The 23,769-nt window shown below is 47.2% G+C and overlaps 2 protein-coding genes across 8 annotated transcripts in view; one reads left to right on the top strand and one right to left on the bottom strand.

Annotated features, from left to right (window-relative positions):
• The window catches only part of Lrp11 (LDL receptor related protein 11), a 59,849-nt gene that overhangs the window by 26,003 nt on the left and 10,077 nt on the right, over window positions 1-23,769 (bottom strand). For 5 of the 7 annotated variants that reach the window (XM_039103574.2, XM_039103584.2, XM_039103592.2 and 2 more), the window contains exon 1: window positions 1,716-12,809. The exons of 1 other annotated variant lie outside the window; for it this stretch is intronic. In XM_039103574.2, coding sequence (XP_038959502.1) covers window positions 1,716-2,274 — 559 coding nt within the window. In that variant the 5' untranslated portion in view covers window positions 2,275-12,809. Of the gene's footprint in view, window positions 1-1,715; window positions 12,810-23,769 lie in introns of those variants that run through there. One more of the 7 variants, NM_001106217.2, reaches the window with a different exon arrangement.
• LOC120098770 (uncharacterized) lies at window positions 12,799-22,081 on the top strand. The gene is given in 3 exon segments (XM_063276128.1): window positions 12,799-15,750; window positions 15,753-16,924; window positions 16,926-22,081. Coding segments are annotated over 3 exon segments (3,498 nt in total). The 5' UTR covers window positions 12,799-14,010; the 3' UTR covers window positions 17,512-22,081.

Here is a 23,769-nt window from a genome sequence, read left to right as displayed (position 1 = left end):
CTCAGACACCCCCCCCCGCCCCTCCTTTCCCCCTCCCCCCAGGACTGAGGACTTTAGGCGCTCCGCCTCCCTTCAGGTAGAACTGTCACTTCAAGATACCTCCCTACTCTGTCCTACTCTGTCTCTCACTAGCTCTAACAGAGTTAGAGATATTAATTATCCTCATTATCCTTGAGAGTGACAGACCCTCAGGGCTGTTAGGGAAGGCACTGTGAGCTATTCCAGGGCTCAGCTCAGCTCAGCTCAGCAAATGACTTGCTGATTGGCCCTCAGGGTAGTTGCTTTCTAGGTCAGCCTTCCAAACAACAGGATTTGACCTTTGAGCTTTGTGAGAAGTAGCAAATAGCTTAAAATACCTTCTAACATCAAACTCTCGGAGAGTGGCCAATATATTGGTGGGTGGGTAACCCCTCTAAATCTATTGTATTCCATCCCAACCAGCTCTGCCTCATGACTTCTTAATAAACTGGTTACAACTCCCTGCAAGGGGCTTTGCTAAATCACTGACTCGTTTAGCCTCAAGCTCCACATGCTCACAGGATTCACAAGAATGGAGGAAAGAAACCATAATAATCCAGAAAGGAAAACTGAAGTAGTCTTACAAACACAAAGAACTCAAAAAGGGTAAACATCTGGACCGGGGAATCCCGGAAGTCTGCAAAATGCCCTTTGCCCTCCATGCAGGGCTAAACAATGCAGCCTGTGAGCAGAGGCTGAGGACCTGAAGAAATCTGGGCATATCTGCGCTTCCCAGAGAGTGGTCACGTCAGTGCTCCCCAGAGAGGAGGCCTTACCCGTGGTCAGGGCAAACTCCCCTAGAAAAAGGAAGGACAAAGAGGGAGGAAGGAGAAAAACCACTTAGATACCTTTTGGGTTTGGCCTTACTCTTAATCCTGTTTTAGTTTTCTTTCCCCGGATTTAAGGAAAGTTTCGGTAGCAAAGCAAAAATTCTTCAAGATGAGCACGGAGAACCTGAGGGAATAAATTTTGCTTCTCTGCTACTTTGCCCCTTCATTGTGTCTTGGTTCTTCTAGGCTCACTGATATAAAAACCACAGGGCAAGCTGTTTAGGCCTTTTAAAGAGAGACAAACTTTACACAGTATCCACTGTGTACTGCGGAGCCCAGTACAAAATTCCGATCCCCTCCGCACGCAGCTGGCCCTCTTTAAATTCAGTGGGACACAAAACAACAAGGTCACGAATGTAGGGCTATTTGGGGGGCAAGGGATGGGAGAAATGAATAGAGGCGAAGTGACAAGTTTTTCGTGATATTTTTATCTGAAGGAAGTATGTGCAGGCACAGAGACAGACCAGAAAGCAGGAGTGGATGTTAGGAGCAAATTTTCATCTAATCAAATCTTGTCCTTGCTATTTCCTGCGGTAAAACACGCTTTATAAAACCTACGAGACGAAATGAAACTAAAATGATCTTTACTGGGACAAAGAAGGTTCTGAGATATCCACTTAAATCGAATTTTCGCCAGTCCCCTCGGAACTGTCCTCCTATCTCTCAAAGGCAGTCCAACGGACCCTGCTTCTGCCCATCTACTGGACTTTCTTAGCATCAGACTAAAGTCTGAAAAACAAAACAAAACAAAACACAAACAAAACAAAAACCTTGAGCCCCTTTTCCAGTTACCCGCAGCTTTAATCCTCTGGAAGCAGTGGGTTTTCCTTGTTTGGTAGCAGGGGGGACCCTCCTCCCGGTGCTTACCTGGCCCGGGCGAGATCCCGGCGGCGTCCCCGGCGCGACTGAGGGTGTAAGTGCGGTACCCGCGGAGCGGCGCGAACTTGCAGACGCTGCGGCCGCGGGCTGTGCAGTTAAACAGGTAGCAGCGAGGCGCCGGCACGGGTGAGGGCACGCTCGGCCCCCGGGGCAGCTGCACCACCGCCACCGAGCAGCTCGGCTCGGAGCAGCAGGCCGCCACGCACTGCCGCCAGCCCCGCACGGTCCCGGGTGCGCGCAGGAAGCTGGCTCCCGCCGCGATGGAGTCCTGGGTGCGGATGATGGTATCGGACACCGCCCGGTAGACCGCCGTACCGCCCGCACCGGGGCAATCCTCCTGCGGGCCGCCCAGCAGCTCCGGCTCCAGCTCCTCGCGAGGCCGTGCCCGCTGCAGCTGTCGGCGAAAGTCTTGAAGCAGCCTATCCACTCCGGACGGCGGAGCGGCGGGCTCCCCGGGCCGGCCGCCGGGCAGCCAGAGGCAGAGCAGCAGCAGCCCGCGGAGCGCGCGGTGCCGGGAGCCCGGGCCCGGTCCTCCCCGGGCGGCCATGGCACGAGCGCGGCCTCAGAGCTCGGCGGCCCCGGGGCCTGACTGCTTCACGGAAGCGGTGAGCGTGCCGGCTTCGAGAGGCATCGCGGGCCGGATTCACCCGGACTTGGCGCCGCCCTGGCCCTTCTACCAGGCTGTGGGCTTTCGGTGCCCCTATCTTCGCTCCGGCCGCGGAAGCGCACCGGGGCGACGAGCGGCCTTTACGTGGATCAGCACCGGCGTGAGGACAGCGGCTGCGGCGGGGCGGAGCCTGGCGTGCTGGGGCGGCTCTGGGCGGGACTTCCGCAGGCGGACAGGTCACGGGCTCGCGGGGTGGGGGTGGGGGTGGGGGGAGAAGGAGGGGAATCCCCGGAGTTTCCTGGCGGCTCCGTGGAGTGATCACACCCTAAGCAGGGTGGGTGTTTGGACCTAGCAGGCCTCATTAAGCAAACAGACCTGTGCAAGGCCGTAGCTCATAGGGCAGGGCTCGGGGTTTAATCCATCAGTCTGAAGTCCGGGGCTACTCCAGAGAGCCACGGGCACAGCCAGGGAATCAGACAACTTTGTCAAGTGTTTTGGCATCAACTCCGTTGCATTACTTATTACTAAAGAGCTTTGGACTATGGTGAGTGGTAATAAAGGAAACAAAACATTTACATTCTGGTTCTGATTTGCCTTTCTGTTTCTTTTAGAAAACTCATACACCAGAAATTTAGGAAAGGAAAGCTGAACTTGTGCGGAGGCAAAGGCCAAGGTGGTAGGGGAAGGAGGGTTGAGCGGAGTGATGATCTCGCATCAGTTTACTGGGTGTTTGAATGAAAGAGTAAAATATACAGCCAAGAAGTCAGAAGTTTAAAAATGCTAAAATACCGGGCTGGAGAGATGGCTCAGTGGTTAAGAGCACTGACTGCTCTTCCAGAGGTCCTGAGTTCAATTCCCAGCAACCACATGGTGGCTCACAACCATCTGTAATGGGATCCGATGCCCTCTTCTGGTGTGTCTGAAGACAGCTAGAGTGCACTCAAAATTAAAAAAAAAAAAAATGCTAAAATGCTCTCTCACCCCTAAGGAGCCCTAAAACCCTCAAATTCCAGACCCTGCTCTCTGCCTGTTAGTAGGTAAAAGGTCACATTTCTTGAGCCTGCTCTCTGTATAGAACTAGATAAAAGGCCATAAAATAAGGCCCTTAAGTACTGATCCCGACCTAGTAAAGAAAACAGGAAGCTTCTCCCAGGAACTAGCTGACCATAAAGTTAGATTACAATCTTAAAAGCAATCTTGAGAGACAGGAAGCTTCTCCTTGTGATTTCTCACTGGTATTCTCGATATTTTCCAATGATGCCATCCCTACTCACTTGGATTGTGGCTTCTTCCTTTAAATAACCCTTCTTTAAGCTACTCTGGGTCAAACCCCTCTACCCTTGTGTAAGATACGAGTCTTGACCCCAGTGCACTGGTTCCTATCAATAAACCTCGTTTAATTACAGCAAGGATGGTCTTACGTGAGTTTTTGGGGGGTCACGTCATCCCGAGACTTGAGTGAGGGTCTGTCTGCTCCGGGGGTTTTTCAGGAATGGATGGCGCCTGTCTTAGTGTTGACTGATAGAACACAGTACTCTTCAGTGTGCGTGCAGCTTTAAGATCAAGATATCATCATATTCATTTCTAAAATCATAGATGGTCCCATTTGTCCTCACAGAGTAGAAGGCGCTTCCTGGGGTTTCCTAATCCCACTCAGAAGACCCCTCACTCAATAGTAGAGTGCCTGTGTATACAAGATCCCAAATTCAATCCCTAGCAAAACACACACACACACACACACACACACACACACACACACACACACACACCCTAACCTCAAACTATCAAGCTGAGATTTCAACATATGAATTTTAGTATAAGCTTTAAGTCTATAGTGACCCATGTTCAATGTTTCCCAGCTGTTAAGTAAGTCAGTGCCCAGGAAGTGCTTAGAAGGGCACCTGACACGTGGAGAAGCTCTTTACTCTCAATTTTGAGCTCATCTTTTGTTTTTAAATGCTTTTATTTATTCTTTGAGCATTCCGTACATCTTTAGCATATACTAATACCTTCCCCAACTCCACTCAGTTCCTCCCTCACCTCCCTCTCTCTTTGTTTCACTTTTCAAACCTAAACAACAAAAACAAAATAAAACCCAGAAATGTGGAATCTTATTTGTGTTGACTAGCTACTCCTGGACACGGGGCCTGTTCTGAAGCATGGCTTATATATCCAGTGTGGCCAGACTAGACAAACACTGTCCTCTGCCCCCCAAAAGCTATTGTGAACAGCTTCTTGGCCAAGGGTGGGACTCTGTTATCCACTTTCTAGGCCCTGTGCTAACATCTTCTCTGGCGTCACCTTCAGCAAGTCTTGCAAATGCTGTCACAGCCTCTGTGAGTCTGTAATTGCCTTTTCTGTCTGGAAAACACTATTTCCTCATACTTGGCGTCTCAGTTAGGATTTTACTGCTGTGAGCAGGCTCCATGGCCAAGGCAACTCTTATAAGGACACCATTTAATTGGGACTGGCTTACAGGTTCACAGGTTCAGCCCATGATTACCAAGGCAGGAGCATGGCAGCATCTAGGCAGGCACTGTGCAGGAGTAGTTTAGATTTCTACATCCTCACCTGACAGCCAATAGAAGACTGGCTCCCATGTGGTTAAGAGGAGGGTCTCCAAGCCCACCGCCACAGTGACACACTTCCTCCAACAAGGTCACACCTCCTAATAGTGCCACTCCCTGGGCCAAGCATGTTCAAACCACCACACATGGTATCTCACGATGTAACACTGTCTGGCTTTGAACTCATGAACCTCCTGCCTCATCCTCCTCCTGAATGCTGAGATTATAGGCCCAAACTGCCTCTACTCTCATCTCATTTCTTAATTTTACAGATGAGTAACCAGCCGCACTCACTCCTGTGTCAGCCTCAGCTGGCAAACCCTCCACCTGGATCTACCTGTGCTCCGGCCTCCCTTCCTGAACCCAAATTCTTCCGCTTTTGATTTTTCCTTTTCCTTTGTGCTCTTGTCTTTCTCTAGGTTTCCCTCTCATCCCTATCCTGGAGATGTAATATAGTTATAGCCTGCCACCTCCCCCTCCCTATGCTCATCTTCTACTGTCTCACAAGCCACTTTCTCAACTTAACTCTTTCCTGTCCTCAATGACTTGCTCAGTCTTTTCCTCTATCAAAACTCTGTGGTTTACATAATTTTTCCACTCTCTCTCCCTCCTTGGACTATACACACATTATATATTTTTATTCAAAGCTAAGCCTAAAATCAAACATACTAGATAGAAGGCCCTCTAATTCTTCGAAGATCTGATGACTATGACATTTAAATGTTTAATAATTGTAGAGACATCAAAGGGCTTTCTAGTAGGCCCATGCATGGCAAACATGACTCTAGCAGTCCTTGCCCTTCCCCCATTCCCTTTGCCTTGATAAATTGTTAGATTACATTCCTAATCCTAGCCACCAAGGTCTGGTTCCTCATTTGGCCTTCTGAGGCTGCATACCGAGGTCCAGCTATCAAAATATTGAAGTCCAGCAATCAAAAACCCTCCTGGGGTTCACCTAATTAGCATGCCCAGTCAGCATTAAACATCACAGCCTAACACAAGGGCTTCCTTTTTTGGTTTACAAACTGCCATTTGCTTATAGGCCATGTCTGTCTCCTCTCTATCCTGAGGTACTCCTTGGCCCCTCTGGGGCTAATCCCCTCTCCTCCACTTGTTCCTTTCCCTTCTTGCTCACTCTCTGGCTTCTGTCTTTGTTTCTTATTCCCTGTTTATCCCTCTGGAACAAATAAGTCTTTGTTTTAGGGTGTCTTGTGCCACCTTTGAGGTCCTTTCAGATATATTCATGCCTAACACAAACCCTGTGATCTCCAAGTAAGACAGATCAGGCACAATGATGACAGTGACTCCACCTGGATTGTGGTAACACTAACCACTGGGAAAATTGCCCAGGCCTCACTCATTGCCAGGACTCTGTTCCAATTGCAAATACTTTTGGGTTAATTGCCCTGCTCTGCCAAGTCAAAGTGCTGCCAATTTCCCCAAGTACAGAACAAGAACAGCAACAATTACCCAGCAAACCCAATCCAACAAACCCAACCCAACCTAAACAAACAAAAAGACATCTCAGATGTGGATCTCACACCTCAAGGCCACTGCCCTGATGACAGCTGAAGGCTTACCACTACAGCCCAGCCGTCAAGACCACAGGAACCTAGGGCTATTGTCTAGGTAATGAAAAAGTCTATGCTATTTTAACTGATACAGAGGCCATTTAGATGACACCTCCTCCTATAATTCATCCCCAGATCTCTGATGATATTGACTGACCAGCCTAAGCACACACTGGTCACTCTCTCCCACTTACTCCTTCATCTCACCCACAGTCAGAATACATGGCCAGTGCTCCAAACCCCTCCACACTCCACCATTAACTCTCTGGTTGGGGGTTGGTCTGGTGTTGTGTTTACAAATCCTAAATTCTGAACCACAAGATCTGGCTGTTTCCAGTGAGTGAATTCTCACATACACTATCCTTTGCTGTGTAAACCTTGCTCCCCAACATCCTGAATTCCCCTACCTGTCCATTCCTATGGGTGGGACCTCTCCTCCTTTCCCTGGGATCTTTCCCCGTCTCCCTGGTCCTCTTCCCCTTTCCCTGGTCTTTGGACTCCCCTTCCCCAAGTGCCAGGACCATGAGCCTCAAATCAACTAAAAAATGCTCCAGCAACTGATGTTCCCTCAGAATCTCCATCCTAGACAGCTCCAAAGCAACCAGCCCCAGACCGTTCAACATCACAAACCGCTCCAGTGCTGCCTGTGCTGCCCTTCACCTGATTTTACAGATAAGAAACAGGTGCACAAAGCTGAAAGATTACATGTCCTGCAACCAGGTGGGGCCTAACTTTCCTCTGAACCTGCTAATGAAGTGGTCAGTATACTCAGACCCCTCCCCCCATCCTCATCTGCACTCCTTTCAAGGACTCTGCTCTGTCTGCTGGGACAGATTTAGCTCTCAGTGACTCTACCCCCAGACTCATGTTGGGACCGATTGTGAACATCTGGCCTAGAAGAACCTCTCAGAAGTTTTCTTTTAGGATATAAGATGGGGAACAGAGAGACACGACTGAGTTAGAGTGGGAGGAATAGCTGAAGGGTCAGGTAGGCTCCAGGGCTACCTGAAAGGAGACTGCAGAACAGAGGAGCTGTTCAGCAGAGGAGAGACATGCTGTCAGAACAACAAGTGGAGGACTCAGTAATAGACATTGAGAGAGGAAGAAGGGGAGACACGAACTACCTTACTGCTTACATCCCAATGACTCCTTAATCACATACTTAAGACGACTAGTTGGGGAATTTAAATCTCACACACACAGACATACACACACACACACACACACACACACACACACACACACACGGGGGTGGGGAGAGAGACAGAGAGTGAGACAGAGAGACAGAGACAAAGAGACAGAGAGACAGAGAGAGTAATATAACCAGGCAGGAGTGTTCCAGGCCTTTACTCCCAGCACTTGAGAGGCAGAAACTCTGGCCTTAAACTCTGTGAGTTTAAGGTCAGCATGGTCTACACAGCAAGTTCTAGGGCAACCAGGGCTATTCAGAGAAACACTGTCTTGAAAAACAAAAATCCACAACACAGGACTCAAAAAATTATACTAATGTACGTGCAGGTGTACATGCATGTATGTACATGAGTGTATGTACATATGTGTGGAAGCCAGAGGACAACACTGGATATGGTTTTTGAACACTCCTGCTAGTCCACATTTGAAGGGATTGTACTTAGGTTGGATATTCACTGAAGCAGATTCTTCAGAGGAATTTAAAATCCCCACTTTCATGTCCCTACATCACACTGAGGAGAGAGACTATTCATTGAGCAGCTTCTGGGTACCAGATCAGCCAGCTGATCTCACTTCAGCTTCCCCATCAATTGTGAGTTCTGGTCTGTTTGTCTCCCCAAGTCACTGATGAAAACCCAGGGCTAGCCACAGTGTAACTTAGGAGGGCTAAGCCTTGCTTGTTGGCGCCATCTGTTCTTGGAATAGAATTGGCAGTGCTTCTGTAAGACCCAAAAGTGATTTCTGAAGGCACACAGTGAATGACTGTTAAGAAAACCATTGGGTTTGATTGTGTGTGTGTGTGTGTGTGTGTGTGTGTGTGTGTGTGTGTGTCTGTCTGTCTGTCTGTCTGTCTGTCTGTGTCTGTGTGTGTGTCTGTGTCTGTGTTGGGCTCTTCTTTCCCTTCTTAAGGTCAATGTCACCGAAGTGTGGTTTACAGGCAATAACACGTTTTTTTTGTTTTTTGTTTTTTTTTTGGTTCTTTTTTTTTTTTTTCCCGGAGCTGGGGACCGAACCCAGGGCCTTGCGCTTCCTAGGCAAGCGCTCTACCACTGAGCTAAATCCCCAACCCCAGCAATAACATGTTTACGTTAAGCACTCCTTGTTGGCTGAGGAAGTTCTTTCATTGAACAACTTTGTTGGAGCTCAACTGATTGGAGATGCTTTTCTGTGTTTTTAATTTCTCTATTTGGGGGCTGGAGAGATGGCTCAGCAACTCAGCGAATATTGCTTTTGCAGAGGACCTGAATTCAATTCCCAGCATCCACGCTGGGTGGCTCACAACTGCCTATTGGCCCCTGATGCGTATTCTGTGTCAGAGTGAGATGCAGGACCATCAGGATTGTAACCATGTTGGAAAGGGAAAATGTGTTTTAAGGAGAGCCATTTGTATCATCAGACAACTGAAAGAATGGACCCTTATGGGCTGGACTTTATTAGGAATCACATGTTGGGTAAAAGACAAAGTGGGTAGGAGGCAAGGTGGGTTAGGGTTAGGCTCCATTAGAAGTGGGGTGTGCGTAAGGGGCAAGGTGGGTGTCCTGACTGGTTTTATGCCAACTTGACACAAGCTAAGAGTCATCTGAAAGGAAGGAACCTTGATTGAGAAAAATGCTTCCATAAGAACCGAGCTCTGCGAAATTTGTTTCTAAATAATGATTGATAGGGGAAGGCTCTGACCATATTGGGTGTTGCTATCCATTGGGCAAGTGGTTCTAGGTTCTATGAGAAAGCAGGCTAAAGCTGGGTGGTGGTGGAACATGCCTTTAATCCTAGCACTTGGGAGACAGAGAAAGGTGATCTCTGAGTTTGAGGCCAGCCTGGTCTATGGAGTGAGTTCTAGGACAGCTGGGGCTACACAAAGAAACTCTGCCCGAAGAAGAAGAAAAAAGAAGAAGGAGAAGCAGAAGGAGGAGGAGGAGGGGAGGAGAGGGGGGAGAAGGGGAAGAGGAGGAAGAGGAGAAGGAGAAGGAGGAGGAGAAGAAGAAGAGGAGGAGGAAGAGAAGGAGGAGGAGGAGGGAAGAGAGGGGAGGAGGAGGGGAAAGAAGGGAAAGAAAAAAGAAAGAAAGGAAGGAAGGAAGAGAGAAAGAAGGAAAGAATGAAAGAAAGCAGTTAGGTTGAACAATCAAGCCACCATGTCAAGACAGTAAGCAGCACTCCTCCATGGCCTCTTCATCAGCTCCTGCATCAGGTCCTGTTAATACATTTTAAAAAGTAAATATTCATTTCTATCCCTAGCTAGCTCATGAGTGAGAGTGAAGCCTACTAGATTTATTTAATCAGCTTTATCAAAACTACTGGGCAAAATAACCCTAATCTATTTTTTATTATGCTAGACTGGCTAATTCCCAACTATGCTCCCCAAGTCCTATCAGTTTGAGTCTTGTCTGGGTAATTTTTGCTCTATCAGTCTGTCCTCAAGGGGCATTTCACTTGGCCATGTGCCCCTGGTCCATCTTCTCTCATGGAGATTTCCTGTTTTCTCTATCTTCTTTCTCCTTCTCCTCCTTTCTTTCCTCTTCTTCCTCTCATGGTCCCTACCTGTGACCCCCCCGGCCCAGTAACCAAAGTTCCACTTTCCTCTTTTCCCCTAATAACTGGATATGGCCACTTTTATTTAACCAAAAGCTTTAAGTTAAGGAACAACCAGATCTTGGGAGTCAGAATTTAACACAGCACCAGAGCAACCTCCAACAAGTTTCCTGCCCTGTTGTTCCCATCCTGACTTCCTTGGCCCAGGGAGTGGCACTATTTGGAGGTGTGGACCTGTCGGAGTAGGTGTGTCAGTGTGGTTGTGGGCTATAAGAACGTCATCCTAGCTGCCTGGAAACCAATATTCTGGAAGCAGCTTTCAGATGCAGATGTAGGACTCTTAGCTCCTCCTGTATCATGCCTGCCTGGATGCTGCCATGCTCCTGCCTTCACAATAATGGACTCAACCTCTGAACCTGTAAGCCAGTCCCAATTAAATGCTGTCCTTATGAGAGTTGCCTTGGTCATGGTGTCTGTTCACAGCAGTAAACCCTAACTAAGACACTGGGGCAGTAAGAGGTAAAGTGGGTTAGAGGCAAAGGTGTGGCCTTGTGCCTCTCAGAGGGGTTGCTTGTTTCCCAGGAAGAGATTTCAAACACATCTGACAAGTTTTCAAGGTAGATCATCGGGCATGGATGGGATCTCCCACGGAACATGGTTACTTAGTTGTGCAGATGTCTTGATTTCTACTTAAACCTAGCCCCTGTCAGGACCGAGAAGGTCCTTGGGGAACCTCAGTATTTGTTATTTTTCTCTTTAACTTGTGCACAGGGTGGGGGGGGGGTGAGCACCAAGCTTAGATAGTTGAGACTGTCAGAGTCCAAGCTTTGTCCCTCAAAACTTTGGTACTTAGATGAAGCATATGGCTGGGCCAGACAGATGGACAAATGGGTTTCTTACAGCAATTAGATTGAATCACATCAAACACTGGTGACCATGCTGTGCTGAAGCCCCAGAAGGCAGTTGGGAATTTGTTGCACATTGGTTTCTAGATGGACACACTAAGTGGTGAGATGACAGGTTCATGTGAAAGGAAAATTATACAGATTTAAGGTTTAAAAATATAAAATAAAAGAGTAAGTTTCAAAATCCACAGACTCGGGGCTAAACACTGTCCAGGCAGGACTGACAGGCCATAAAGATAAAGAAAAGGAATGCAGGAACCAGCCCAAGCTATCAGGACTGACTCATAAACCATTTGGCAGGAGGACACCTCCCCCAGCTTACTCAGAGTCACACCTTAACCAGATGTCCTTCAAACCCTGATACGCCCCTGGCTCCTAAAATCCTGTATGCTCCAGTCAGCACATACTCTCCTGCTGTGCTGTAATCTCACTGCCATGTTTGAATGAGCCAATCACTTACAGCCGCGCCAGAAATTAGCCAATTGTGTGTAACTGCGCCAAACCCCCTAGCTTTCCCTATATAAACCCCTGACTTTTGAGTTTCGGGGTCGACTCCTCTGTCTCCTGCGTGAGATATGCGTCGGCCCGGAGCTCCGTCATTATTAAACGGCCTCTTGCTTTTACATCAAGATCGGTCTCTCGTGTTTCCTGGGGTGCGCCATCCCAAGACTTGAGCGAGGTTCTTTCATTTGGGGGCTCGTCTGGGATCCATGCATAGCCCCTGGGGACCCGAAGACCCCTTGGAGGTACATTAGTGTGAGTGTTGAATGTGAAAGGGCGGCCGCCATGCATGTGTGCGTGTGTGTCTGTCTTGGTACCAGTCAGTATTAAGAAGGTGGATGTGTATCCCCACCTGGGTGGATGTGTATCCCCACCCTGTGCTAGGAGAGTGGATGTGTATCCCCGCTCTGTGCAGCTGCCTCTGCGGTTCGTGAGGACCCTGTGGCCTCGGAAGGGGGGACGCCCCAGTCCCACAGGCTGCAGCCCTGGAAGATGTTCCATAGGCGGAGAGTAGTCGGGAGAGCCCGACTGTGGGCAGTCAGGAGGACCTGACTGCGGTTTTCTGGAACAAAGGAGACGGAGTGCTCCTTTTACCTAGGCGGGAGTGGACGAGGAATCCCACTCCATCGGAGGTCGAGTTTGGCTGCCTATTTAAGTATAGGCGTGGACAAGTGTGCTTGGACGTGTTAGTTGTTAGTGTCTGTTGTCTGTATTCTGTTTCTGTGTTTGGTGTTCTTTTTCTTTGCCATGGGGCTGACTGTGACGACCCCTCTGTCTTTGACTCAAGACCATTGGATGGACGTTAGGGTGAGAGGACGGAACCTATCAGTGGTAGTTAAAAAACAACCTTGGCTGACTTATTGTTCCTCAGAATGGCCCACGTTTGGTGTGGGATGGCCATTCATGGGGACTTTTGATTTACCAACCATCAGGGCCGTGAAGGCTATTGTTCTTCAGGAAGGAGAGGGATCTCACCCGGACCAGTAGCCATACATTGTAGTATGGGAGGATTTGGCATGATCCCCACCCCCGTGGGTCCGTCCATTCCTCCCACCCCTCCACCCCGGCACTAAGATCTTGATGGTCTGGGAAGATGATGTGAAGGAGAAAACAAAACCGAAACCTGAAAAGGAGAGCAGGCATAGCCCGCCACCTGCACGCCCCCCTAAGATCTACCCCAAGATTGAGGAGCCTCCTGAGTGGCCTGATACCCCACAGCCCCCTCCCTACCAGCAAGCTCCTCAACCCGCAGCCGCTCCTATGGCTCTGCCCTCTGCCCCGCCCATGGCTCAAGCCCCAGGAATTGGGGGAGGAGGGCCTTCAGCCAGAACGAGAAGTTGACGAGGAGCCTCCCCGGAAGGACCAGCAGATTCAACTGTAGCACTCCCTCTCAGAGCGGTCGGGGCTCCCCTGATTTACAGCTATTACAGTATTGGCCTTTTTCCTCCTCCGATCTTTATAACTAGAGGACTAACCACCCCTCTTTCTCTGAGAACCCCAGAGGGCTCACAAGCCTAATTGAGTCACTGATGTATCCCCATCAGCCGACGTGGGACGACTGTCAACAGCTCCTACAAACCCTCTCCACCACCGAGGAGAAGGAGAGGATTCTCCTCGAAGCTCGGAAAAATGTCCGAGACGAGGCCGGGTGACCAGTCCAGACCCCAGTCGAGATAGAGGAAGGATTCCCATTGACCCGACCCCATTGGGATTATAACACAGCACGAGGTAGGGAATGACTGTCCAGTTATCGCCGGGCTCTGGTGGCGGGTCTCAGAGGTGCTGCACGTCGGCCCACCAATCTGGCCAAGGTAAGGGAGGTCATGCAAGGGGCAACAGAACCCCCTTCAGTTTTTCTAGAGGCTTATGGAGGCATATAGGAGGTATACCCCATTTGACCCTACGTCTGAGGGACAACGGGCTTCAGTGATTATGGCTTTTATTGGGCAGTCAGCCCCAGACATTAGAAGGAAGCTACAACGGATCGAGGGGTTACAGGACTACACCGTAAGAGATGTGGTAAAAGAGGCAGAGAAAGTGTATCATAAGAGAGAGACAGAGGAAGAGAAGATAGAGAGAGAAAAAAGAGAAAAGAGAGAAGACGAAGATAGAAGGGATCAGAGACAAGAGAAAGTTTTGACTAGAACTCTGGCCGCAGTGGGAGAGAGAGACAGGAGAGACAGGACTAGACAGCTAGGGAACCTGGGAGACAGGAAAAGGCAGGAGCCAAGGAGGCCTGGAGGAGATCGACTGAGCCTGGGACGAAATCAGTGTAGGATCTGCAAAGGTACTGGCCATTGGGCATTTGAATGTCCCAAGAAGAAGCAGGTGAAAGTATTGTCCCTGGGAGATGACGAAGACTAGGGGAGATGGGGCTCGGCCCCCCTCCCCGAGCCCAGGGTAACTTTAGACATGAAGGGGACTCCCATACATTTCCTGGTTGACATGGGTGCTGAGTTTTCTGTTCTGCAGATGCCTTTGGGAAAATTAAAAAAGGGTGAAAAGACTGTAGTGATTGGGGCCAGCGGACAAAAATCGTACCCATGGACCACCTCCTGAATAGTGGATTTAGGATGAAACAGAGTGACTCATTCATTCCTAGTCATACCAGAGTGCCCTATGCCCCTATTAGGAAGAGACTTGCTAACCAAATTAAAAGCAAACATATCTTTTGCCTCTCACCAACCAGAAGTATCCTGGGAAGTAGGAGAGCCTTGGGCTCTGATGTTGTCTCTACAATTAGGAGAAGAATACCGGCTTTACCAAAATAAACCGAGGCTTCCCGAGGGAATCCAAGACTGGCTTGACCGATTCCCTCATGCTTGGGCCTAAACGGGAGGTATGGGGATGGCAAAGCAAGTTCCCCTGGTGGTAACTGAGCTTAAGTCTGGAGCCACTCCCATTGGGGTCCGACAATACCCCATGAGTAGGGAAGCTAGGGAGGGCATACGCCCTCATATTACCAGGCTCATTCAACAAGGAATTTTGGTTCCATGCAAGTCTCCATGGAACACCCCCCTCCTCCCCGTAAAAAAGCCAGGGACCAATGACTATCGCCCGGTACAAGATCTCAGAGAAGTTAATAAACGAGTCCAAGACATCCACCCTACAGTGCCAAACCCCTACAACTTACTCAGCACACTACCACCTGAGCGAATCTGGTATACTGTCTTAGACTTTAAGGATGCTTTCTTTTGTCTGAGATTACATCCCAACAGCCAACCTTTGTTTGCCTTTGAATGGCGCGACCCCGAGAGTGGACAAGTCGGACAGCTGACATGGATGAGGCTGCCCCAAGGATTCAAAAATTCACCTACATTGTTCGATGAGGCTCTGCACCAAGACTTAGCCTCTTTTCGGGCCAAAAATACACAGGTAACTCTCTTGCAGTACATTGATGACCTTCTACTGGCTATAAAAACCCGTAAAGACTGTGAGATTGGGACTCAAAACCTCCTGGTCAAGCTAAGCGAACTGGGATATCGGATCTCCGCCAAAAAGGCACAGTTATGCCAAAAGGAGGTAACTTACTTGGGATACACCCTAAGAGATGGACAGAGATGGCTTACAGAGGCCAGAAAGCAGACGGTGATGCAGATTCCAACCCCGACCACATCTCGCCAGGTGAGAGAATTTCTGGGCACTGCGGGGTTCTGTAGACTGTGGATCCCAGGGTTCTCGACTATGGCAGCCCCACTATACCCCTTAACTAAAGAAAAAGGAGAGTTCACCTGGACTAGAGACCATCAATTGCCCTTTGAGACTCTCAAGAAGGCGCTGCTACAGGCCCCGGCACTAGCCCTACCAGATCTAAGTAAGCCTTTTATCCTATATATTGATGAGAGAAATGGCGTGGCCAGAGGAGTCCTAACCCAGGCCTTGGGGCCTTGGAAACGACCGGTGGCCTACCCATCAAAGCAACTGGACCCTGTGGCTAGTGGGTGGCCTTCCTGCTTACGAGCCATAGCAGCAATGGCTATACTGGTCAAAGATGCTGACAAGCTGACTATAGGACAGAATGTTATGACAGTGGCCCCACACTCGCTTGAGAGCATTATCCGACAGCCACCAGACCGCTGGATGACCAACGCCCAGATGACTCACTACCAGAGTCTATTGCTGACTGAACGAGTAAACTTCACCCCCCCCCCCCCCCCCCGGCTATCCTCAGTCCTGCTACCCTGTTACCTGAGGCTGATGAAGCCCCTATATACAAATGTGAGTAAGTGTTGGCAGAAGAAACCGGAGTCCGGTCAGACCTCACAGACCAACCATGGCCAGGGGCAATGACTTGGTACACTGACGGAAGCAGCTTCATGGTGGAAGGTAAGAGGAGGGCCGGGGAAGCGGTGGTGGATGGAAAGGCCGTCATATGGGCCATCAGTCTGCCTGAGGGCACATCGGCCCAAAGAGCGGAGCTCATCGCATTGATCCAGGTCCTAGAGCTGGCAAAAGGAAAGACTATTAATATTTACACAGACAGCCGGTATGCCTTTGCTACAGCGCATATCCATGGGGCGATATACCAGCAGCATGAACTCTTAACGTCTGCTGGAAAAGATATTAAAAATAAAGAAGAGATCCTTAGCCTGCTAGAGGCTGTTCACTTGCCCCATAAAGTGGCAATAATACATTGCCCAGGACACCAAAAAGGGACCGGACCCATAGAAAAAGGAAATCAAATGGCAGACCAGGAGGCAAGGAAGGAATCTCAGGGACCTATGACTTTGACAATAAAAACTAAATCTCAACCAGAGACCAAAGAGACTGACAAAAGGACTCTCAAAGAAAAAGAGGGGCAAGAATATTTGGCTGATATACATCACCTTACCCATCTGGGGGCTAAAAAGTTAATAGAATTGGTTAAAAGGTCCCCTTACTATATTCCTGGATTAAAGAAGGCTGCTGAAAATCTGGTCAAAAACTGCCGCGCCTGTGCGTTTACTAATGCTGGGTCCAACAGGCTCCTAGAAGGAAGGCGTTTGAGAGGAGATAGACCTGGAACCTATTGGGAAACTGATTTTACGGAGGTAAAGCCTGCCCGGTATGGAAATAAATATCTACTAGTTTTTATAGACACTTTTACAGGCTGGGTTGAAGCATTCCCTACCAAAAATGAGACTGCCAACGTGGTGACCAAGAAGATACTGGAAGAAATCCTACCCCGTTTTGGGGTACTCAAGGTAATTAGGTCAGACAACGGGCCTGCTTTTGTCTCCCAGGTAAGTCAGGGAGTGGCCAGACAACTGGGGACCAATTGGAAATTACACTGTGCGTATAGACCCCAGAGTTCAGGACAGGTAGAGAGAATGAATAGAACATTAAAAGACTTTGACATAATTAGTCTTAGAGACCTGTGGAAATGATTGGACAGCCCTTCTCCCTTATGCTTTATTTAGGGTCCGAAACTCCCCTGGCCCTTTTGGTTTGACCCCTTTTGAATTGATGTTTGGAGCCCCGCCACCCATTTATATGTCTATAACTGATAAATTTAGCCCAGACGTGTCTTTCTCTCCCTCTTCCAATCTCCTGATTCGGCTCAAGGCCTTAGAGACAGTAAGAAAAGAGATATGGACACAATTAAGAGAAACCTATATTGCTGGTGATACACAGGGGCCGCACCAGTTTGAAGTGGGAGAAGTCGTCCTGGTGAGGAGACACCGAACAGGAAACTTAGAGCAGAGGTGGAAAGGACCATATCTGGTACTGCTGACGACGCCCACCGCGGTCAAAGTTGAAGGAATTCCCACCTGGGTCCACGCGTCGCACGTTAAGAGAGCACCTCCTGAAGCTGATCCAGATAGATGGACACTGAAAAAGACTACTAATCCCCTTAAGTTATACCTGTGTCGTAAGGGCGACCTTTCACTAGAGACTTCAATCCGCCCGGGGAAGGTCTTTAACTGTGCTTGACTTTCAGATGGGAGGAAGGATGCTTTCTCCATGGATGTTTTTATGTCTTACAGTTGTAAGTGCCTCCCCGTATCGAATCTTCAATTTTACCTGGGTTATTACTAACCAAGCGGGGGACATTGCAAATTCCTCCTCCATAGTCTCTGCCACCACGCCTTGGCCTAATTTAGAAGTAGACCTCTGTCGGCTGGCCCTAGGAGCAGACACTGCATGGGGCACCCCTGATCACTATTTGCCCCAACCTAAACCTGTAGACACCCAACAGAGATATAGCACTGTCCCAGGATGCTGTAATGCTGCAGCCAGGACATACTTGACTATGGCACCCATATATGTCTGCCCAGGGCCACACAGAGATCGCTGCCTGACCACAAAATGTGGCTATGCCCCAGACTACTATTGTGCCTCTTGGGGATGTGAGACGACTGGGGATACTTACTGGAACCCATCCGCAAGTTGGGACTATATTACAGTTAAGAGGAAGAACCCCCCGACCCAACAACTTAATTTGGGACCTACACCCCTTAACTGAAACTGTGTTCATAATTGGTGCAATCCTTTGGTTATACCATTCACGGAGACAGGGAGAGAACAACACTGGGAAGGCCGAGGATACGAGTGGGACCTGCGCCTATATTTAAAAGGAAAGAATCCTGGACTAACTTTTAAAATAAGATTACTTAAATCTATTCCAAATCAGGAAAAAAACGTTGCTGTGGGTCCTAATTCAGAGTTACACCAGAATAACCCAGCCCAGAGTCCTAGAAAGATATCTGCTGACCTTGTCACCCCTCGGGCTCCTCCTCCTCCCCGCTCCAACCTTCAACCTACACTCCCTGCAGGCCCCCCTTCTACCGCTCATCTCATTTTGACTTTAGTTAATGCCTCAATACAAGCTGTTCATGAGGCCAACTTCACGCTGTTAGAAGAATGCTGGGTTTGTTATTCCTCCACCCCACCCTTATATGAGGGAATTGCCAATTTTAAAAGATTATTGTTTACTAATGATACCTCTAGCTTATGGTGGAGCCCACCGGAAAAACAGGGTCTGACTCTCAGTAGTCTCAGGCCTAGCTTTGTGTCTCCTTGGGCCCAACATGCTGCCTCCAAAAGCCCTGGTAAAAGTTTGCCATCAGATTTTGTTGATAAATAGCTCCTTTCAATATATTTCAACTTCTAACAACACCTACCTTGCTTGCTTGTCAGGATTGACTACCTTTATAGTTACCCAAGCTTTTCTTTTAAAACATGATTATTGTGTACAGGTTGCCCTTCTTCCACACCTAATTTTTTATGAGGTTGAAGAGGTTTTAGGATTATGGGAAAAAGGGGCTGGAACTCTGTCCAGAACTAAGAGAGAACCCATAACCACAATCACTTTGGCAGTTATTCTTGGATTGGGAGCTACAGGGGCTGGGACAGGGATTACCTCCTTGATCACTTCTAACCAACAATATAATCAGCTTAGTGCTGCGGTTGATAGAGACATCCAAGAGCTACAATTGGGCCTAAAAAAATCTTAAAGATTCAGTTACTTCTCTCTCTGAGGTAGTCCTACAAAATAGGAGAGGACTAGATCTCCTTTTCTTACAGCAAGGAGGATTATGTGCTGCCCTTAAGGAAAAATGTTGTTTTTATACAGACAAGACGGGGTTAGTGGAAGATAGCTTACAGAAAGTCAGAGAAAGACTTGAAAAAAGGAAGAGAGAGAGATACACAAAAAGGGTGGTTCGAGTCTTGGTATTCCCAGTCACCATGAATGACCACATTGCTTTCAGCCCTGGCTGGACCTGTGCTTCTTGTCTGCCTAGCTCTAATTTTTGGTCCCTGTATAATTAACAAAGGCATAGCATTTATTCAGAACCGGATAGACGCAGTAAAGCTCATGATCATACAGAGACAATACCAGCCTATAGTTCAATTTGAGACAGACCTGAGGGACACTGGTGAGACCAAATATGAGACTTGATATCAAAATTCTAAGATTAGAATTATTTAGTAGAAGAAGAGGGGAATGAAAAGAAAATTATACAGATTTAAGGTTTAAAAATATAAAATTAAAAGAGTAAGTTTCAAAATCCACAGACTCAGGGCTAAACACTGTCCAGGCAGGACTGACAGGCCATAAAGATAAAGAAAAGGAGTGCAGGAACCAGCCCAAGCTATCAGGACTGACTCATAAACCATTTGGCAGGAGGACACCTCCCCCAGCTTACTCAGAGTCACACCTTAACCAGGTGTCCTTCAAACCCTGATAAGCCCCTGGCTTCTAAAATCCTGTATGCTCCAGTCAGCACATACTCTCCTGCTGTGCTGTAATCTCACAGCCATGTTTGAATGAGCCAATCACTTACAGCCGCGCCAGAAATTAGGCAATTGTGTGTAACTGCGCCAAACCTCCTAGCTTTCCCTATATAAACCCCTGACTTTTGAGTTTCGGGGTCGACTCCTCTGTCTCCTGCGTGAGATATGCGTCGGCCCGGAGCTCCGTCATTATTAAATGGCCTCTTGCTTTTACATCAAGATCGGTTTCTCGTGTTTCCTGGGGCGCGCCATCCCAAGACTTGAGCGAGGTTCTTTCACATAGGCAGTCTCCATGACAACTTGAGCTGTCTTTCTTCTGTGGTGTCAGGAGAGGATGTGCTGAGACCACAAATCTGTTTATCAGGGAATCTTTACAGAAAATTTCTTAAGATAATAACAAAAAATTAGAATCTTGGCAGTCTTCATCCCAGTTCTGAAGCTTTACCCAGATTGTGTGTGAAACAAGTAACAACAAGAGTGGTAAGAAGCGTTTGCTTAAGCCCAGAAAGTGGACAGTGATACAAGTAAACCTGAGACACTGAGTGACCCTCCTGGTACCTGTCAGGAAAAAGTAGAAGAAAAGCCACCCCCTGCACCCACCATAACCACCAAACCTGTTAGAACTGGACCAATCAAACCTTAGGCGATCAAAACCGAAGAAACAAAATCATAAAGGCTGTGGTTTATTGAGGGTGGGTGGGCAGGGAAAGTGAAGTCAAATAATGCCAGCAGCCACGGGGTGAAGTGATCTGTGACACTGTCCTGTGAGATACACAAGGGGCATAGAGCATTTTACACTGACAGCTGCTACACCGATTACAACAAGGCTCCACAGGCTCGCACCTCCCGTGTAACATTTGCATCTTCAGTTGGTTTATATACAAGTGTGCAAACAGTCTGTAAGTGCGCACAGTTTAATCTTAAGGAGCATGAAACACCAGAAGTAGGAGAAGAGTGATAACCACAGAGTAGCTCAGCTGGACACTGGGCAGTCCCAGTGCCCCATCAGCTGTGGTTCTTTTGCTCCCTTGTGTTCTTTGGATATGTCTATGGCATTTCTAGGCTTGAAAGTAAAATGATGCTATCTGGTGCTGGATTGAGGAGCCTTATTTTTTATTATGGCAGCTTGCTATTTTTGTAACATGGTGATTTGGTTGAACACAATAAAGTACAGTAGTAACTGATCTCCCCTTCTTCCTGGATGAGTGAGCAGATGATTAAATGTTGGTGTCAGCATCCTTGAGCATATTCAGATGAGCTTCTGCTTCTGTTGAAAAGGATGCTGTGTTTGATTGTGGTCCGAAGCTTTGAAGCACTACTTGGCATCTCCTTCCTTGGAGGTCTCACTGTTTAAACGTAACAGATTTGATAGCTTGTTGGTAAGGTGAGGTCCAGCTTGTCTCCACTAGGTCATCTTCATGTGAATCCGGTGGTTATACGGTTTTGTTTTAGGGATATTTCATTTTTTTAATAACGGTTTTAGCTGACATTCATGGAGAGAATGAATCCTTAGAACTGTGCCACTAGTGAAAGGAAATCCTGTCTAGAGTATGTTTCTTTACAAAGCTGTGTCACACACCATCCTTTGGGCCCTCTGCTGGAAAAGTAGAATCAAGTCTCAAATAATGCCTTTTAAATTGTATCCTCTAGTATTATAGATGTAGGACAGTACTGTATCATACCTCTGTGGATGTAAAATAGCTTGTACCTGCTTTATGATACGTAGTAGTGACCGTGCTTTATCAGAGCTGTTTTTAATGATGTTGCTCAGAATGTTTTCTTTCCAGATGATGATTGAGAAGCTAATTTAAAAAAAAATGGTGCCAGGTACCACAAGAGTAACAGAACTGTGCTGTTTTCTGGGGTTTTGTTTTTTTACTTTTTTTTTTTAATGGAGTGTGCTGGATGTCTCTACAGTTTTGTTCAGATGACTGCAGAACCTGGAAAAGCTGTTGCTGCTGTTGATGCATAACACACTGCTATTATTGGTCTTTTTATATAAATATAAATATATATATACAGATATATAATTTGAATTTTTGGAAACTTTAGCTGTGCTGTCAACTTTGGAAAAAAGTATCCCCGTTTACTGTGTTGAGTTGGCACTGTACAGAAATTAACAGCCATATTGGTCTAGAAATGTTGAACTTAAGTTTTTTCCATTTGTACAGGGGTAACGCACTGTATTAAATATGTAAGGTCTTATCTACGTGGGTTTGATTACAAAAACTAATAAAGTATTCTCTAAATAAAAAAAAAAAAAAAAGAAGCGTTTGCTTTACTCACTTAAAGAGGAGCAATGTTGACCTGAGAGGCTGAGTTCATGGTCAGCCTGGTCTACAGAGTGAGTTCCAGGACATCCAGGGCTACACAGAGAGACCTTATCTCAAAAAGACAAAGCAAACAAACAAACAAGGTGATTTACTGGTGTGGTGGTTCATGCCTTTGATATCAACACTCAGGAGGCAGGAGCAGGCAGATCCCTAATTTTGGGGACAGCCTGATCTACAGAGTAAGTTTTAGGACAGCCAGGGCTACACAGAGAAATCCTTGTGTAGAAAAACAAACCAAACCAGGCAACCGACCAAATAAACAAAGGGCAATTTAATTTTCTTTTAAGAATTGTATTAATTATTTATTCACTTTGTGTTTATGTATATGTTTGTGGGTACATTAGTGCCACTGTGTGTGTGTGTGCATGTGTTTGTGAGTATTTGTATGTGTATGTGTTGTTTGCCTGTGTGTGTGTGTGTGTCTGTGTTGTTTGTGTGTGTGTGCATGTGTGTTTGTGTGTGTATTGTTTGTCTATGTGTGTGTGTTTGTGTGTATTTGTATGTGTATGTGTTATTTGTGTGTGTCTGTGTTGTTTGTGTGTGTGTGTGTGTCTGTGCATGTGTGTTTGTGTGTGTGTTGTTTGTGTGTGTGTGTGTGTGTGTGTGTGTGTGTGTGTGTGTGTGTGTGTGTGGGTATCATCTAGATACCAGGAACTGAACTCTGCTTATTAATTTTGGTGGCAGGTGCCTTTACCCCCTGAAAATTCTCACGTTCTCTAGTAATTTCACTTTCACATGAAAAATGTGTTTGGATCTATATTCACAGAAGTATAGTCAAGTATAGTCACCAAAGCAACTTAGTGGAGGGTTTTTGTTTGTTTAATAGACTTTTCTGTCTATCTGTAGTTCAGGTTGGTCTTGAACTTGGTGTTCCTTCTGCCTCAGACTCTTGAGGGCTGGCATTGCAAGTGTGCATGCAGCACTGATACTGGCCACTCTCTTTTTGTCCTAAGGGCTGTCCTAAATCATAGCTACTAATGTACAGCTTTCCACAGGTATTGAATTTAGTAGCATTGTTCATTAACTTTCTATTCGTGCACATACCCTTGCAAAACCTTGTTCTTTTTTTTAATTATTTATTTTATGTATATAAAATACACTGTAGCTGTCTACGCACACCAGAAGAGGGCATCAGATCCCATTACAGATGGTTGTGAGCCACAATGTGGTTGCGGGAATTGAACTCAGGACCTCTGGAAGGGCAGTCAACGCTCTTAAGCACTGAGCCATCTCTCTAGCCCCCATAAAATCTTGTTCTTTAGACGGGCTCTCACCTATAAACTGGCTTCAGATTTGTTATATAGCCAAAGATGACCTTGCCTTAAACTCCCTATTGTTGATACTATAGTCATGCATCATCATGTCTGTGTATATAATACCATGTGAAAAAATATTATTAGAAAAAAAAAGCCACCCTTTGCTAGGAGGAAATAGCCTTCACTTTGATGCACTATCATAGATAACTTGAACAATACCTTGTTAACTCCACCTCCCTCCCCTTTAATTTGCTTTGTTTTAATTATCTAATAAGTGTTTGCTTATTCGTGTGTGAGCCCAGGCATGTGGGTGGGTAATCACGTGCATCTGTATGTGCAGGGGTGTGGAGTCAGAAGTGTTAGGT

The sequence above is a fragment of the Rattus norvegicus genome, chromosome 1 (assembly GCF_036323735.1).
Source record: "Rattus norvegicus strain BN/NHsdMcwi chromosome 1, GRCr8, whole genome shotgun sequence".
Classification (NCBI taxonomy): Eukaryota; Metazoa; Chordata; class Mammalia; order Rodentia; family Muridae; genus Rattus; species Rattus norvegicus.
The sequence above is the reverse complement of the archived record's forward strand: the minus strand, read 5'-3'. Positions and strand labels throughout refer to the sequence as shown.